The following is a 19,943-nucleotide window of genomic DNA, read 5'->3' on the forward strand; positions in this document are numbered from 1 at the left end:
GGTCCAAGGACCGAGCCCTGCGGGACCCCACTGCCCACACCCTCCCAGGTCGATACCGACCCATCCACTACGACTCTCTGGGTGCGACCCTCCAGCCAATTCTCCACCCACCGGACTGTGTAGTCATCCAAGTCACAGCCTCTTAACTTGTTCACCAGTATGGGGTGGGATACCGTATCGAAGGCCTTCCTGAAGTCTAAGTATACGACATCCACCCCTACTTCTGTGTCCAGGCGTTTTGTAACCTGGCTGTGCAATGATGTCGGCCAGTGCCTTCATCACCCTCGGATGGAGCTCATCCGGGCCTGCCGACTTAAAGGCATCCAGTTCTTCCAAATGACTCTGCACCATCTCAGGGTCTACGCATGGTAGTCTGGCGCCTTGCTGCTGCCTCTCTACAACCCCAGTGAGAGACTTGTCGTGCCCCTCACTTAGGAACACAGAGGCAAAGAACTCGTTGAGGAGTTCAGCCTTGTCCCCCCTGTCCATCACCAGTTGTTTCTGCCCATTTAGCAGGGGTCCTATTCCTCCCTGGGCCTTCCTTTTACTCCCAATATATCTAAAAAAACAATTTCTTGTTGTCTTTTACTTGGGTTGCCATCCTCAGCTCCATGGCAGCTTTGGCCCGTCTAACTGCCTCCCTACAAGCACGAGCAGAGGAGGTATATTCATCTTTGGTGATCTCTCCCTGTTTCCACTTTTTATGTGCTCCCCTTTTGTCCCTTAGGCTGCCCTGGATTTCTCTGGTCAGCCAGGGAAGCCTCCTGGCTCCTTTCCCCCTTTTGCCTCGCTCGGGGATCGTCTTGCTTTGTGCCCGAAGGATCATTTCCTTAAGGCACAGCCACCCTTCTTGGGCTCCCATCACTTCAAAACTCCTACTCTGCAGTGCGTCCTTGACTAATCGCCTGAGTTCATTGATGAGTAAGAGCTAGAGAATAAGGCCTCTTATATAAAGTATTTGCTCTTTTTATCAGCAGTTGTAAACACAGGCTATATAGAATTTGCAAGAAATTCAATATTTGTTTATAACACCATCGGCAGTACCACGATATCAACTAATCAGTATCTTTTGAATTTAAGCTCCATTTGGCTTATTATTGATCAAAGCTCCATTATCAACTTATTATTGATCAAATCAGTGTTCTGTTTTTATGTATTTAAAGTAGTGGGAGTTGGGGATCAGTGTCATTTTCTTTCTAAAGTGTCAAATGCATTTTCAGCCAGGTCACCTCCTGCTCTTATATTCACTTCTTCCATCCTAAGCAAGAGAGAGATAAGGGTTATTTATCTTCATGACTTTGAAATGAAGCCAGGCAGCTGAAATTAGTAAAATAGATGCTAAGCAATAACGCTTGGTATTTTAGAAAGCAGTGTGAGGGTTTTATTTTACAGCATGCAATGCTTTGGTGTTTTTTTCCTCATGCAGTTCCTACCATTTTATAAAGTCTTCAGTTCTAGACACATTACTTCTGAAGACATGGACATACTTACCATTCTGCATGTGTTTCTAGTTCAGGGGAGAGCAGTTATTTCAGGTGGAGGGCTGCTTAATGAGGTTTGGTGAGCTGTCGAGGGCCTCATGGGTAGCCCCACCCCTTGACATTTGCCCTGCCTCCTGGTTGCCATATTGTGACCAGACGTCCCACACCTAACTCCTGACCTTTGCCACCAGAAGGGATGGGGGGCAGTTGCCATCTTAGAACCAGAAAAAAACAAATCGTACGCTAAAAGTCAAACACCTAGTATCACATATTTTAATTTTATTACAAAATATTTTTTTCATGATTTGTGTTTGCGTGCTGGATATAGAGGGGATTGCATAATAACTCAAATTCTTAGTCATTTACATTGTGTAGGGAGTGTGTGTGTGTGTGTGTGTGTGGTGGGGGTGGGGTTGGGAGCATGTGTGGGTATGGGGGTGTGGGTATGTGGCGCTGGAACACGCTGCTCTTTTGCAGTCAACACGGGGGGAGGGGGGCATTTATGGGGTGTGAGGAAGGGGAGATGGGGTGTGGGGACCCCCCCACACATACACGCTTCCCACCCAATAGCACAGCAGCAGGTGGGGGTGCTGCTGCCTGGCTCTGGCCAGTGCTGCACATTGCAGCGAGGAGCACAGTCCCTGCTGGGCAATTTCTCTCACTGGCAGGGGAGGGAAGCCCCAGGCGCTGGAGCTGGCTGCCTTCCCCACCCCAGCTGGCTCCAGTTCCTGGGGCTTCCCTCCAGTGCCACACAAGTTGGGGTAGTGGCAGTGATACAGATGGCTTGGTGGGGGCTGCGCTCCTCACCGTGATGTGCAGTGCTGGCTGAAGCCAGGCACCAGTGCCGAGCACGAGTGCATGAGTGCCCTGCTGGGGCTGCAAGCCATAGGAGAAGCTGACAGGGGGATGTTCCACATATCCCCCCACCCTCCCACACACCCAAACCTTGCCCAGCCAAACTACGCGCTGCCCCCACACCCCTAGGCGCAGGCTCCACACTGCTGCCAGCACCAGCCTCACACGCCATGCTCCCACCCAGCTGCAGCCCTGCCTCCACACACACCCCGCTTCCCTACCTGCTGCTCACAAGCCAATATCTTCCGCCCATGAGGGTGGGAGCAAGGCTTAATAGGGTATGTTGGGGGTGGGTGTAGACACCTTGCTGCCACCCTAGTAGGCAGAAGGGTTGGGCGGGACACAATTTGTTGGCAGGTGCCGCAGGCTGGATGAAAGTTCCCAGTGGGCTGGATGTGGCTCGCGGGCCATATTTTGCCTGTCCCGGGTTTAGTCATACTTGCAGTTGATGGGTGCAAGATTTTCCATCCAGAAATTAAACACTTCTTTCTTTGGGAGACTAAAAGTAATTGTTACCAAACTACTGATGGTTTTTTTCTTTTTATTTGTAACTTTCATCTTTCTGCCCTACCAGTTACTCTGAAGCATTCATGTGGTTTACTGGTATAAGTGAAGGTCTTCTTATGTAGATTTTATATGTGAGGGTACAGAGCCATGGTTGGTCTTTGGACAACCACATCAGGATAGCAATAAGGATGTTAGAATGCATCTTTTCCGGTGTTGCCAAGTCATTAGTTCAGTTGTGTTTCCACTCTGAGGCTTAATGAAATGTTCATGATGCAAATCTAGGGAGAGATGCATCTCACTCGCTGTGGGATCTCTTCTCCTGTCGATGTGCCCCATGTAACTCCCATTAATGTTAATGGAAGTTACACCAGGCACATAATGGGAAGAAGAGATCTGAAAGTGAGAAGTGTTTGTGTGAGAAATCCCAACTCACTTTGTTTAACTCTGAGGAGCTGAAAGTCTTTATTTAGCATATTAAAAGAAAAAACAATTGGAAAGACTAGAAAATTGTCACAAACCAAATCGTTTCTTGTGGCCTTCATATAATTTTTTAAAAGAAAAAAGTGATGGGCATAATGGTCATGGCTGTACCTAAGAATATTAATCAGGTATTAATTTATTAATGTCATAATTATTGTAATGATTTTTTAAATTTTATCTGTTATACTGTAGTGGGGTTTTTTGCTACATTGGAGCCAGTGGATAGTAAACTACCAGACTATCTTGGTCAAAACTTGGACCCTGTAAATTTTTCAGGCTGATTCAGGCTCTCCTAGTCTAAACATCTACATTAAAAAAATATGCTAAGGTTTTGGGGTTTTTTAATGCAGTACTATTTTAGTATGATCACAGCAAATTTTTTGGGCTGCTAGTCAGAGTGCCCTCTAGTGCTATATTAACCAATCAATACTAGTTTATGCAAAGGATAAAAATGAATGTCAAGCACAGCAGTTTTAATTTATGCCAGAGTTGTGCATATTCTGAATTGTGCCAGTAATGACATCTGAAGATGCTACCCCACAGACTAAAGAAAGTATGTAGAAGGCAGTTCTGATTGTCATAGGAAACACTGCAACTGATCTAAAAATGGTTTTTTAACTATAGGATAACATGAGTAGAACAATGCTTTACATTCTCAAAGAGTGTGGCAATTTCTCCTGTTTGCTTGATATTTTAGGGCGTTTTTTCCCCTCGTAATAATCTTAGCCAATCGTGGTTAAATAGTAAACTATAAATAATGGTGTAGAGTGTTAATGACATGCAAATATGACTGGTGTATGTTGGAATAACCAGCAAGCCTGCTGTTCAAGGATCATATAACAAAACTAAGATGACAGCCTCGATCCAGCCAGTTCAGTGATATTTATGTTACCAGAATTAGAAAATAGTTTTCTAGTGATGTAAATTATTAGTATATATACATTCTGTCTGGTTAGTGTATACATAATGTTACTAGTCATATTATTGGTATTGCTTACATTCTTTTTGTGTTAACTCATCAAACTCCAGTTTCGTGGAATTAAAAACGGGAAATAGTTTGTGGTGTAACAGAAGCATCCAGTGTGTTTAGCTGTGTGTATAAGTTCTGTGTTTCAGGAGATGCACTCTGTATTGTAAGCGTATGACAAAGCATTTATTACTCTGTTATTGCGGTATTACAGAGCAAAGAGTGCTAAATAATCAATCAGTTAATGGTCTGTATGGCAGTTTGAACACAGCACATCTATTGTGCTTATGCTGCTAGAAGGATGGACTTATGCCTATAGTGTATGTTGCATGTTTAGCCAGAGCGTAATGTTCTAAACTGGAGCTGACACAAATATTTTAGAAATGCAGCTTCAGCAAACAGTTCGAAAGTTCTCCAATATTTCAGCAGTAACAACCAAAAGATAAGAAAGATTCTCAGAAAAGTGATTTAGCTTTTTTGGAAAGGGGGGAGGAAAGTATATCAGGAAATGCTTACATTGGCCCCTTCTCACAGGATTTAGTAATTATACTCTAACATTTTTGTCCTTTTCATGTTACAATACAGGCAGGGCTTGCTGGAAATATATTAGTAGGGGAAAACTAGATGCTGTAAGTTGTAGTTGCTAAACGCTTTGAAAACCTGTAGCTACATGCTTTAGATGACACAGCCACTGCCTATGAATGATTCACATGTTTAACTTGCTTTCTACTTGCTTGTCTTTGGTGTGTGGTAGGTATTTCTAGGATGAAAATTGAGAAATGTGTTCTAGCACATCTTTGTTTGTTGTCTGAAGACTTAATTGCTACTTTGATGATAAAAGATTACATATTCTTGGAAGATTTAATGTATGCCTTTTTTCCCCCCCCCCCCAGAGGATAAAAATACCGATTATGCTAATTTCTACCAAGGTTTGTGGGACTGCACAGGAGATGTACCTGATGAGTTGTCATTTAAACGTGGTGACATTATCTACATTCTCAGCAAGGTATAGTATGCTACTGAGAATAAATTGGTGTAAAAAAAAGTATGTCATGGTAAAAGCATGCATTCTTACAATACTACGGGGGGAAATTGGCACTCCCTTTAGACCCCTTGTTTAGGTGTCAGGTAGTCACAGTAATTCATTATTTTGTCAAGTGGAACATAATTGTATTTAAACATAACAGAAATCAACTTAAAATGTTTATCCTTTTAAGTGTTGGCTAAAATCAAATGTTTACTGCATGTGAAAGTTAACCTTGTAGGATGCTATATTATGTTATGCTTTTTATTTCTTTTTCGTTTGTGTTCCTGTGTGTGCTGATTTTGATTTTCTGGGCATCTTGCAACTAGAAATGCTCTTCTTTTTGAATTAGGGTTTTATCTGTTCTGATAACTTGGGTTCTGTGTATGCTGCTGACAGATTTAGGCAATTGTTAATGCACCATTTTCTCCTATGTGTAAAGGAAATCATAAATTGCAAGTCTTTTGTTTCCACATAATGTCATGGATTAAGCCAGTATCCTTGTTTTTAATTTAATATAAATTAACCTAAGGAAGATTTTTGCCTCTTTGAGTGTGCTTATGCCAAGCTCAGTGAGGTTTACATATGACTGCACTAGAGGGGAAAATATTCTCCTAACCCCACAGATAAAAAAACAAACAAACAAAAAAACGTAAGTTTTCACAGTAGACAAATAAGGTTAAAATATTTGGTACGTTCTTTCATATTTAGTTGTCATTTAGTATCATGCATATTTGAAGTCATGGTAGCCCATTTAAAGTGTTTCAGCACTTCCATGCTGAAATTATAAGTAACATCATGAAGGTTGCAGTCCTCTGTTTCTGTTAGTTTAAAACTTTTCAGTTTCATCAAAATTGCTTTAAATCTTCCTTGATATGTTTAACTGCTGTGTTTTTGGATAATGAATGTATGGCTTCTGTTTAAATAAATTCAAGATTTATGGCTAGGAGGGCAGTCGTATATAAAAATATAGAAGATATATTGCTAATGATAATGCGACCATGTACTACTTTTGAGGTATCTCATTGTCACTTAAACTAATAACTATAGAATTGCATTTCTACAGGTAAAATAGGTCTTTTTGATTGAGCAGACTTTCATTCAGTTGTATAGTACTGAAGAGTAGCATACTTAAACATGTAAACTACAGGCACCAACAGTTTCACCTTATGCATCAACATCCTTGTCCATTGTACTATTTTCTAATGCTATAACGGGCTTATGAAATCTTAATTGTTAATCATAGGTGGGGAGTTTTTTTGGCTGGTTCCCTGAAACCGGTTAAGTATGCCATTCATTATAAAGTGGGGCAGAGGTGGAGAAACATGCTATCCATTTCAACTATCTCATGGTCATGCCTTGATTAATACATATTCAGTCCTTGAGACTGGTCTGCTAGTTTCTCTAAATATATAGATGCTCTCTGTTTTAGGAATGATTTCTACTTCAAAATGGAGCTCACAAAATACAGGCCTATTTTACTTAAGGACTGTTGCAGCTTTTTCAGAAAAATGAGCAGGTCACTACTGTCAGGTCTGAATTTAGGGTCCTTGGAGGTGAAGTGCCAGGTTATTATCCATCTTACCCTTCCACTTTATTCAGTTTCAAGGGCTAAGCGAATTATCCATCTTAACCTTCCACTTTATTCAGTTTCAAGGGCTAAGCATTAACAACACCTTCTTCATCTGTTAGTAAGAATATAACCAGGGTAAAAAATAATATAAACAATTTTAAATTTTGAGAAGACTTTGCTTCAGCAAATATTTTTGAATTTACTAGATGAACATTTAGACTTTTTGGCAGTGGCATGAATCTTTGGCAATTTTTTAATTTTTTCACACCATCTAGTGGTTGAAAATGAGAGATGCAGCTACTGACAGTAGGTGATGTGTGCAGACCCAAAATGGTGTCATAAATTCAACTTCAGCTTGATCCTAGCTATGGCTTATTACTTTCCTATCATATGTCAGCCATGTATTTAACATTAATCATGTAGAAATCATGTTTTCCTGATAAAGTATTAAATTCAAGTATTGTAGTAGGAACAGTGGAATATTAGCAAAATGATAGTATTTGTGCAGTTGTAAAATATTTTATAGTGAATCATAAATATGTTGGCCTGTTATAATAACTATTACCATGTATGAGTTAACTTCTGCTAATAAGTTTTGCATGTTCTCCAAACAACTGTAATTTTCTCATACTTTCCACAGATCCTTAGAGAAGTATGAAAAAGGAAATGTTTTCACTTTGTAATGAGATAATTACTATGACAGGAACAGTTTTGAAAACTGCAGCACTTTTACATTATGAATAGATAAAGACAACAAATACAGTGCAATTAAGGCAATTCCAGTTTGTGTGCATCTGAAGCAAATAGTAGGGGGGGTTTCAGTGAAACAAGATTTATTAACTTAAGTATTTATTAAAGCCATTATAAACATTACAGAATGCAAAAATATGTGTGACTTTAATCATGAGTAGTCTCTGAGTTAATTCAGAAAAATGTGTAGTGAGAGAGACAAAATTTGACCCGCTATGATTTTGATCTTGCAAATGCTTAGCTGTGTATTAACAATACATTTTTTTTTAATCTTTCTTTCATCTATTAAAAACCTTTAAATTTGGCCAAGTGAGATACCAATTTAGTTGCTTATAGATTAATCCATCCTAGTTTTCTGTCAGTGTTCTTTCTTAAAATTCTGTTGAACATTTTGGTGAGTTTTTTATATTCTGCTCTATACAGCTTTCAGAAATTTGTACCTTTTGCCTCCCTCCACCTCCAAAGAACCATCTATAACCATAGTGGCACCAGACTTTGACATTATTTTTTCACTGAAAACTGACTTATACAGTTATGGATTGCTGAACAGCTGGATCTGTCAAAATTTGGTGTGCTGTGGATATACAGTTTACAAGAGTGCAGCAATTGCATTTATTTTCAGTGAAAAAGTTTTGTGCTGGAAAGCTTCATTCCATAAGCCAGATGCAAAGGATCATGAAACTGCTGAGTGAATTAGCAGGCCATTACATCCTTCTTGTTGTCTGTTGCCATATATCAGTTTTCTGGATTCATGCACAATCTTTATCTTTTTAACATGTTTCATACCAACCAGATGTCTACATTTATGTTTTTAAAAACACCAAAAAACATTTCCTAGGAAGACGGAGGAGTCATCCCTCCCCTCATTGTAACTGAAATTTTACTTGTTCCCTGTTAATTTAATACATGGTAAAGCAGCTTGATGCCACTCAAGTAGGTATTTATTGTCCATGAAAATTTCATCTCCCACATAACCCATTGCTTTGACAACACTTAAACTTTGCTGGATGTAGAGTGCATACTAGGTCAATATTCATATCACTACACACTATTTTCAACATTTACAAGTGTATAGCAACTGTGCTGTCAAGAAAACAGACTTTTAAAACACATCATCTTTATTTTTGTTTAATGAAAATATGAAGGCGTAATAGTTTTATAAACTCAGATTACTTTCTATGAACATATAATAGAGCATAAAAGTGCAGCTGTTTCCTGAAAAGTGCAAGTATTATGATTCAAATATTGTTTTTGACAGTTGCAAGAAAGGCAGCCTGCATATTGTACTATAATCTGCAGTGCTTTTTGTTAGACTATTTAATTGATCATATGGAAAGCTGTATTTATCAATAATTCAGTTCCCAATGATGAGCTTGTAGTGTAAACTAGTCTTTTATTCATTAGTTTAGGTATATTTCTTGCACAAGCCTACCATATCATTTTTAAAAAAAATCAGGATTAGGGTGAAAACCTTCAAGCATGGCATTATCCAGATTCATTCAGAAGTGACTCTAGTTCTGTAAATTTAACAAAATAAGTTCTTATTAACAAAATGTAAGCATATACCTATCTAAGAAATATTTTTTGCCATGGTGGCATGAGATGGAAAATAAAACAGATCTTTATTCATTCCATGAAGTTTTCAGAATATCAGTTTTCAGGTTAGAACCAAGTCTGTTTTACCCCTTATTTGTACTGTAACTTTTAATTGATTTATATTTTGGTACATGTCATAATGGCGTATATATAACCTAACAGTGTTACCATACAATACATTTTTGAGGTTTATGTTCCTAAGGAAGACTATTTTACTGCTGTCTTAAAACAACTCTTCCACCTGTGAAGAAGTCTAATTCAGTTATCTAAAGCATTTGTCATATTCTACTTTTTAGAGAAAATGTTGTTCTCTGCCAAAAATGCTCCCTAGATGACTATGCATCATTCAGGAGTTACAGCAAAGGAAGCTCTAAATTTTTTCAGCAAGTTTGAATCTCCCGGACAAATTAAAGTGGTTTAAAATATTATTGCCAAAATTGGCCCATAGGACCTTTTAAAAAAATGTTCTGCCTGTGCCGCCTCTATCCTGATAGCAGAGGCTACTCACTTTAACCACACTAGGTATTGGTACATTCAACTTCTCAATTGATAAAGTTTTCATATTTACAATTGAGAAGCAGTGTTATTGGTAACATAAAAATTCTTAATCCATTTGCATTTTGTATTTATTTTTAAATGGATCACTGATTTCCTCAAGTCATTAATATCATTTTCTGACATCATTTTAAAAGAGAGAAAGCACCATATAGATTGAACAATAAGGGGTCAGAAGTGCCAAATGTTCTCAACTCTTATTAAAGTCAGGAGGGGTTGAGAGGGTACTAAACATTTAGAAATGCATAGCTCCTCACAGGGTCTGGTCCTTACAGATAGGAAGAGAGAACCTCATGTCAAACCTGTTGCATTTTCAGTTTCTCTTTTCTATGGCAACGTTCCATCCACTATAAAATAATAGGATTAAAAATGTGTTTCCAGAATGCTCTTCAACAAACTTTAAAAATCTTTTGGGCCCAGATCTTTTAAAGTCTTAAGCACATGCTTAACTTCAAACCATTAAGTTGGTCAGGGAGGAATGGGATAAAGTATCTGCTCACAGCAATTAAGAGCAGACTTAAAGTCTTCTCAGGATCAGGATTTGTATTTTGTTACTACCTTATTTTATATGTAGAGAATTAATGTGTAAGAAAAAACAATGTCAAATTAGCAGCTCAGAAATACAACCATCATCTATTATTTTTAAGAAAGGATGCAATCATTTTACTTTGCTTAGTAAACTTCTGCATTTAAAAACAACACAAAACACCTCCCTCTATCTGAATGAATAATGAAAATATAACAGTATTTTTAAAAGCATTTAGCTTTCATATAGTTATTCTCTGTTTGTATTATTATTGTTTGGCAAGGATGTTTCCTGTTCCTTATATCTATAGATATAGATATAATACACATGCATACCACTACTCCTCTGTTTCCCCTGAAGCAATTCATTTTGCAGTTATTGAATTTTTTAGGAATGTTATTTTCATACTGTAAGCATCACAGCACCACTGGATCTTGATAGCATTTCTACATAAGGAGAAAGAAGCTTTGTGTTAGTAATTACCTAACATTGTCAGGAGCTGACTGCAGGCCTCTTTCTAGTGATAACAGAATAACCACATAATGTAGCTTTATAGCACATGATTAATAGAAAATAATTACACATCCTACAAAGGGATGCAATATTTCTTATAAATTGACTAGAATGGTTTCCTGTAGATTAAAGGACTCTTCATTATTTTATCAGTCCTTCTGAAGTGTAGCCACTTGCCTATGTTAGCTCTGATGTTAAGAGCTGAATGCAGTGAGGGATACCAGATGGTAAGCCTACTGGTACCCGAGATCCTGGGTACTGCTTGCTGAACATCAGACATTGTAATTCTGAAGCAGATAGATATATTTATCCATCAGAATTGGAGTCCACTGCTTCTGCATTTTTATATATTATTTCCCTCAAATGTGGATTTTAGACTTTATTTTATTCTACATGTCTTGTACTGCAGTAATAGACATACGGACCTCAAGACAACATTGAATCAATTGCATTATATTGTCACTGTAAGTAATTTATCATTGATAACAGTGGTAGAAACAATACATCAATTTGGATGTTGTGTGTGCGTCTGCAAAGAAGGTGGGGGAGGGGGAGGAGTTAGGATGTTTGGAGAAAGACGTGTGTATGTTAACCAGTTAGAAAGGGACTGCTACATAATTATAACTCCAAAACTTGAAGTTAAAACATAATGTTCTTGGTAACCAAGAATCTGTTACGTTTTCATTCCAACTTCCTTAGCTTGCAAATGGTTTAATGGATTCATGTTGCTCCTGAGGCTCATACAAAGAGTAGTAATGATAAAGTAAAAGCTTTTGTGTTGCATTCTTGTCCATATAATCTAATGGCTGCAGTGAATCCATAAATTAGCTTACTAGACTGTTCCATCACCATCCATTTCATCTTATCATTTACTTTCACACAATGGTATTAAATGATGTATTACTAAATAGCAAGAAATGAAAAGTTTTCAAAAAGCAACATGTTTTTAATTTAATTACAGGCATCTGAATAGTTTTTTTTTTAAAGCATGAATGTTGTTTTGAAGTTCATGCGGTGCCATTAAGCAAAAGATTTCCAAGTGGTAATTTAGTCCATAGTCCTTTCCAGTGCCATTTGTCATATGTAGCTTATTGCTCACTTAACTAAGCCACTTCCCTGCTCTTACACATTGAGTTTTTTGTTTGGTTTGTTTTCTTGTTTGTTTGGAAGGTGGAGAGAGAGGTGGGGGGCAGGAGTGGAAGGTGTTGGTGATGGCTAGCAAAACTTTAATTAGTCTCTTGCCAGTTACTCTATAGGTTCCAGATAGCAACTTAAAATATTTACTTTTTTTTTTTTTAAATGTACTGCAATTCCTATAGCATAAGTGAGGGCTGGCATCTTGAACAAGTACCACTTTTTATTCTAGAGATATAATTCATATATGTAAGCATAATATTGTGGGATACATATATATTTTGTGTTTACACATGCACACTCGCGCGCACACACACGTGTGCATTTATTTAATATATAAAATTTTAAACGAGATTAAATAAATTATTTGAGCCTCTGCTGTGAGACCTGTTACCTAGCTTGTAAGGGTTATCACTGCAATGTGAAGGCATCCCATAAGAGCTCATGGAAACCCTCTTAAACAGCAGCAAGGGGCAGTTCTTACTGACAGCCTAGTTCAAATGGTTCTGGACTTTTAGGTACAGGCATTATACTTTTACTGGTGTAAGTGATTGGAAACTGGTCTATACCCATAACAGAAGAGCAGTTCAGCACACAAAACCAGCCTGTATCCCTAGCAGAACGTAAGTGTGGCACACACAAACTGGTTTAAAAATGGTGGAACCCATTTTTAAGATATGCCACCCCACCAAAGGTTGAATGTGTGTTCTGTTAGCTACCTATCTAAACTATGCTGCTTGTAGAAAACTGCGTAACTTGGATCAATTCTGCTTCTGCCTTTTGGAACATCTGTACCTAACCTTGTAGAAGTACTCCCCAGAATTCCTTGCTGCAGTAGAGAAAAGTAGATGAATTCCTTTCCTACCTTTTTCCAGCCATGTATTTTGCATTTGTTCAGGAGCTTTCCTAATGTGTGTGTTGTATTTAGGGATTTTTTTTAAAAATCCCTACATTATGTATTTTTAATATTTTTTATATTCTGGGGTAGGACTTTGAAATGGTCAATGCTCTGTTTGCCTCCAAGAGGAGAAGGAGGGGCTTTTAAAATTTTTTAAATAGTAACTGTTCAAACAGAACATAAAAATAAAAGAGAACAATAAGAATGTGTTTTTTTAGGAAGCCTGAGAGTGAAGTATAAATACGCAAACTGTATCTCTATATTTATAAAGGTCCTTTCACATTCCCCACAGGGAGAATGGAGGGTACTAAGCACCTTATAGGACTCTAGGGACCTCTAGAACAGCCTGTGTATATTAGCAGAAAGTCAGGATAGTTTGGGTTCCAATTGAAATCTATTAACCCTTAAACATCTGTCTGCTTCTTGACTGCTGTATCACAAATAGGTTTGGCTAAAGGCAAAATTGCAGCTGATAGCATCAGCTCAGAAGAACCATCAATTAAAAAATCCTGCAGCCTTGCTTTTCTCATCTCAGAAGAGCAGTGCGTCAGTAGGGAGATGTTGTTTATCATATGTATCTGTGTATTTTATATTTTCCATGTTTGTTCCATAGTAATTTTTATCTTACTAATCATTCCATTTTCAATGGAGTTTTGGTTTTAATAATGCTTCATATCTAACTCAATACATATGTGTGTGCAATTTCAGCAGTTACAATTTATTGAACTACTATTAGGATTGATCTTAAAATATTTACATCATAGGAAAAAATTAAATTTGGATCCCACAGTACTCTTGCTTGGTATTGCTTTTGGAAGATATTATTTCTTTAAACTATTATAATTCATTTTGTTTCATATTTATCTCACTAAGCCTAAGCAAATTTCAAACAAAAATACATTAGTCATCTGTCAGACATGTGAGAGCTGTTGTCAAAATTTTTGCAACCCCGAAGTCAGTGATATACTTAGTCCATAAAAAGAGGATGTGCATTAAATGTATAGCATTCCCTTCACATTTAAGCCAAAGATTATTTTTTAAATAACTTGGATGTAATTTCTCAGAGGTCAGCCTTATCATAAGATTTTATATAGGTAAAAAAAGACATAGAAAGATGAGATCAAGTATATTTTTACCTGTCATACAGAAACATTGACAGCAGTTTGGGGTGGGGGAAGGAAACTGTTTTTTCTTTTCTTTCCTTTTCCTAAACAGTATGCATGTCTTTTAAAAATATAATTTATATCTTTGCCTAACTGCATTTTGAATGCCTAAAACAAAAAGATCTAATGTTTTAATTTTGAATTCAGGCTCTTATAACTGTATATAGGAGGAAACATCCATAAGGAGTTGCATACAAACTCTATTGCATTTATATCAGACTAAAGGTTAATATTGCATATTGTTTTCAATTAGGAGTACAATAGATTTGGCTGGTGGGTAGGAGAAATGAAGGGAACCATTGGCTTGGTGCCTAAAGCCTACATAATGGAGATGTATGATATTTGAGAGGCCCGGGTAAGTACATTTTAATCCAATCTTCTGTAATGGCTTATATGTTCCCCTATTCTCTGTTTCATGAGCATTTCTTTCCTGGAACCCTTGCAGAAGTCCTGTTAACATGAAGATTGTAGCAAAATATATTTAAGGCTCAATTAAAGCAGCTCTGTTGGGTTTGTGTATGAAATAGAAACAAACAACTGTGTTTGGAATAAGATGTATTCCATTACTACTTTCTTCTCCCTACCCTCTTTCAGTAGAAGCAAGTCTACAGGCTTTCTAGTTAGCTTTCTAGTTAGCTTTTGTTGCTGAATAATGTCAATGTGTACAATTAGACATATATGGAAAAGAAATATTTGAGCTCAATTGTTTTTTTTTATGGGTATGTTGGGATTGCTTGGTTGTTTGTTTAAACTAACCATGTATTACAAACTTACTTTTCTCAGTCAAAAGAAATCTGAAATTTAAGTCCAGCGTGGTGTGCAGATACAATTTCCAGATCTGGTCTCCAAAATGGGAAGATTCTAAGACTGTAAACCTGCAGTTGCCATGACTGTAGTTAGAACATCATCTCAAATATATGAAGTAAAACATTTGAAAAACACACTTCTGAGTTTGTTATGCAAGTCATCAATATTTTGTCAACATTTTTGGAAAAGAAGTTTTGTACAATTATTTGTTTCATAACTGTAGCACGGTGAAACTAAATAGATAGCAGTTAATGTATGAGGCACAAGCAGTAAAACTGTACCTGTCGCTGTTTTCCTTATGCAATATTTGTACTTGTCCTATCCATCTGTTCTATACTAGTGTGGAACAGGATAATTTTTCCCCTATTAAAGTTTTGAAAATACAGCAGGGTCTTGAAATTAGCAAATTATTCACTTCAGGTAGATTTTTAATAGCTGATAGTTTCATTTCAATTGCTAGAAGTGATTTCATAGAAAGCTAAATAATTTCTGTGCAGCAATATAATGTGCTTCTGAAAAACAAAATATTTTATATTTCTAAATGTGATTTATTCTTCATAGGATTTTATTATTTTATATATAGTAAGATTTTATAATCACTGAATAACGGGGTTAGAGTAAATCATCAGAGTCTCTTTAAAATTAGGGGAACTATAGTGACTTGCACCTTATTATCCTTATTTGGACGTATATTGTGTGAAAAAATACATGGAACTGAAAATGGCTATTTTGGGTGTTGGATGCATAAAAAATAGCATTTGTGCATGAATTTCCTGTCAGCAAAGCACTCCTTACCTGTTTTTCTGTTGTTGAAGCACAGATGATTTCACTGATCCAATCTTCCTGGCTTGCCTACTTCTAACCCAAGTTATGCCATGGAAGTTTGTGAGACTATACATGTGAGTAAGGGATACCTTCAGCGTCAGCAGTAGCATAAGCAGGATATGGTTATTCATTATATCACAGCAAAGTACAGTTAAAAAAAAAATTAAGCATCTCCCGTACACAGAATCAGAGCAATTTCAATTGTAGTAATACTTAAAAAACCCTTTGTTCCATTTGTTTGTTGTATAGCTGCATGTATAATATCCCCAGTTATTTTGAATTCCCCAGAACACTTAGAAACAACCAGGACTGGTCTGATGATTTGTGAGACCCTCAAGCTGCCAAAAAGACAGGTCAAGCCAGCCTGTGAATTGCTGAGTCTGTGCAGGTCCCCTAGTACTTGCTTATGCTGTTTATGCTTCAGGCAGGCCCTGGAACCAGTGTGGGGGTAAAAGGTAGCTTTAATTTAAACGTTAAATTGTTTTATTTCAGGCAACTAAAGCTGAGTTTTACTTTAAATAATTTATTTTACTTTTTGTTATAAAAGACTGCTAGTAAGAGTGAACCAGGGTGTGTGTGGTTATTTTACAAACTATTTTTTAAAGAACTGGTCATTGAAATCACATGTGTATGTAATCTGTGAAGCATTAAAATGGAAGATTATAACCTTCTTCAGAGTTTTACTACTTTAATTTATCAAGTGTACTTGTAGATTGTATACAGTGTACACTGTTAATATCATGGCTAGAAAAACTTTCTTTTTTTAACAAACCAGCGTAATAAATCCACATGCTGAAAGATCTTTATATTAATTTAATAATTTAGAAATCCCCTGCAACTTTTTTGATTACTGTCTTTTGTGTCAAAGACTTGTACACATGAATGACCCATAAAACTGAATTTATAAACATCTAAGTTATAGTAAATTTACTCTTAAAAAAAATTAGTAATTGTTTTGGACACCAATATTATATGTTAAAATTAAACCCATAACAGATTTTTGCGGCCAGGTTAAACCTTGGGAAACTGTTTCGTGCTGACAAACTAAACTATGACAGTGCTAGTGGGCATTGCTCTCCTGTTTTCATTTGGTATATAAAAGGAGAAGAATTTGTACTATAGTGGTTTGTCAGTAGATGGCAGCAGATTTTCGTAGCATGTTGCACTACTTGGAAACCCTTCCCCCACCAATTGATCTCATGCACAGGCACTCGCATTTACAAGTTAAAATCACTGGAGGCCTCCTTCGCCTTATCCCGTTAATCCAGGAGAGGGAGTCCTTACCCAACTGATGAATAACAAGCTCTTTGAGCTATTTTTCCTGTTGATGGTGACAAAAATAGAAATAAAGTATCTTTTGTCTGTAGTTCTATAACATTTATTTTCTGTCTGTTTGTACAGCGTGAAAGGTTATCAAACAGAAAACACGCACATTGAAAAACTTTTTTTCAAGAAGAGGAGACTTCCAGCACCATCCCAAATTTTTTTGAAATAAGCCAGCGAAGCAAAATCAATATGATGTTTACTTTAAATCGTTGCAAATACCATAACCTTTTTTGAATGAGAAAATTCTTATTAATACAATTTAAACAAAATTGGATGTTGGAAAATAGGCTAATTGCTTTATTTTCATTGTTTACTTAGATTTCATTTGCCTTTCTTTGAACTGTAAGACGGCTAATTTTTTTCTAAAGGTGATTGTAAGTCATATTTTATGCAGCATTTTACTTGATTATTTGCTCTGTACTGAATTTGTGCTATACTGCCATTAGATCTTACAATAATGTTCCACTCTGCAAATTTTTAAGGTTCAAATAAAGTTTAATTGTTTGCAAACTGTTATGATGCTAATAATTCAACAGCCTGCTGTGTTACTAATGAAATTACTTTGTTATGATTAATTTGGAAAATAGTGTGTTGATTGTAGTAATTAAGCACAACAAGGTGAAGTAAATGATTCTAATGCCATCTGGCCTCCAAACTGAATGAAGAAATGAAATGGGGCTGTCATTTGAATTTATTCAGTGAAGTAAGGGTAATACAAATGACTTTTATTGCTACAGCACCCGGACATAACCATGCCACTCCGTAGCATGATTTCATGTACTTCTGTGTATATAATTCTTTTTTCTCTGCATTAGTTGCTCCAGGCTCACAGATTTTACTTGCATCTAGGTGAGATTTACCTCCTTGTGGATATTTCCACTAATTAGATATACCATAGTGTATGCTCATCAGATGCCAGTTTCTTAGATGTCCATATTTAAGGGTGATATTTCTAGAAGTGTTCACTGTTGACCTCACTTTGCTTTTCTCAGAGCCAATGGTAAAAACTGCTTTTGATTTTAAGGGGTAAGAATTAGGCCAAACCTGAGCACTTTGGAAAAGTCTTCCCTTGTGTTCAAAACCAGATATGTACTTTTTGTTCAGTTTTGCTCCGCATCCTCCACATAACACACCTTTATGAGTGGTATGAAGCATAACACCGTGACACTTTTTCTGAAGTATATGGTAGTCAATGGAAAGACTGTTGAATTCAAAAGCTTTTGCATCATACCCATCAATTTGAAAGAAGAAAAGCTATTATTTCAAACTGCCTCCTGCTGGATTTTTGCTAATGATGTTTCTGCCCGAGGGAGGCGCTATTTTGTCCATAGCCTCTGGTTGTCCTCTGAATAAAGAATTTGAGACAGAACTTTACAGCCAAAAGGTAAAAACTATTTTTTTTTTTTACATGGGAAAAGATGTAGATATGAACCAGAATCCTAATTTTTATGAAGTTAACTGGGTATTATCACAGCACTAGGGAGGTATTTAACAATAAGAGAAAGTACCCAAATGGACTGTAGTAGAACACCACTAAGTTAGACAGGCCACTAGGTGGGTGTGCAGAAGTGCTCCGTGCTCGTTTTACAGCACTGTAATTTAGACCACTTTTTGTAGTACTATAAAGTTATAGCACATTTAAACATGAGAGAAGTGCAGTTTTTGGCGGGGAGAGGGGGCCTCTGAGCCTCCCTGCATTTTCCAGGCAAGGGGCCCTCTGCAGCCTCCTGCGGCTGCAGGAGACTGCAGATAGCCGCAGACTGCTGGAGAAGGCAGAGCTGGGCAGTGAGCAGAGGAACAGCAGGGGCACAGAGAGGGAAAGGGGGGCTAGGGTGGAAGAGGTGCCATTCCAGCCCTGAATCCCCCCAGGTAATGCCCAGACATGCTGTTCCAGGTTCCCAGTCATGGCTGCTCTGGGGCACCATGGTCTGTGGATGTTTGAGTCCCCTCCTCCCTCCCCGCCACACACACCATGCCCCCATGCTTCCCTGGCTTATCTAGGACCACAAAGGCCCTTCCCAACCACACCTTGCTGGGAGGGAGCAGGTCCTCAGCAGGGCAGGATGGCATGGGGCTAATGCCAACACTTCCTCTGGCCTGGGCTGTACAGAGCCAACCCCCATCCCTACAGCACTACCCAGCACAGACCCTACCCAAGATGCAAGCTCTGCCAGGCAGCCACCAGCCTTCTGGGGTGTCTGGAGCTCCACAGGGGCCTGGGGGACCCCAGCACAAAGCCAGCCCCTCTAGCTGCAGAGCTCACAAAGCCTATGGGATACTAGCAGAATCATCAGAAATTATACCAGCATACAGAAGTTATTTTAAAAGTTTTATAAAGCTGTGCACTACTGTTAAGTGGAGAAAAAAGCAATTGGTACATGCCATAGAAGCCCCACACACTTTTTTTCCTCCAATTTGTAGGGGGCCTGCAAAATCTTGAGCTGTAAAAAATCAAGCAGAGATGAGCAAAAACTGCCTGGTATGGAAGGGACATAAAAAAGGGTTATAAAATAGGGTATTGATAGATTTTCCCCCTCTTCCCATTATGTAATAGAACATCAATCAAGGTAAAGAAAATGTTCAAAATACTGTAAAGTTATGTTAGAATAGAAGATACAAGAAAGTCTCCTAAAAATATATGTTTAAATATAACATGCAATGATATGTATTGGGATATTTAGATAAAATTGAAACGCATCCTGAAGACATTGCCCTGTCATACTTGTAAAGGCATTGTTCCTCAAAGACCTCTTCATTCAGACAAGTATTTGTGCATGTGCTTGCGTCCATTCCTACTTAAATGCACACCCAAAACACCTTAAGTTGGGGTTGGAGCTAAGAATACCTGGTCTTTAGTAGAGCTCTTCTACCCCTCTGCATCCCAGAAAGTAGTCTCATAGTGCAGTGGTTAGATCATCAGGCCACAGAGTAAGGGGCCACACATTATTGTACTTTTCTGGGAG

The 19,943-nt window shown here is 37.6% G+C and overlaps 1 protein-coding gene across 3 annotated transcripts in view; it reads left to right on the forward strand.

Moving 5' to 3' along the window:
- The window catches only part of SKAP2 (src kinase associated phosphoprotein 2), a 142,567-nt gene extending 125,077 nt beyond the window's left edge, over positions 1-17,490 (forward strand). For 2 of the 3 annotated variants that reach the window (XM_025207419.1, XM_014521235.2), the window contains 3 exons: positions 5,184-5,296; positions 14,276-14,377; positions 14,806-17,490. In XM_025207419.1, coding sequence (XP_025063204.1) covers positions 5,184-5,296; positions 14,276-14,368 — 206 coding nt within the window. In that variant the 3' untranslated portion in view covers positions 14,369-14,377; positions 14,806-17,490. The remainder of the gene's footprint in view (positions 1-5,183; positions 5,297-14,275; positions 14,378-14,805) is intronic. The other variant, XM_014521236.2, reaches the window with a different exon arrangement.
- Positions 17,491-19,943: the final 2,453 nt, after the last annotated feature.

Source organism: Alligator sinensis, unplaced genomic scaffold, assembly GCF_000455745.1.
Source record: "Alligator sinensis unplaced genomic scaffold, ASM45574v1 scaffold29_2, whole genome shotgun sequence".
Taxonomy (NCBI): Eukaryota; Metazoa; Chordata; order Crocodylia; family Alligatoridae; genus Alligator; species Alligator sinensis.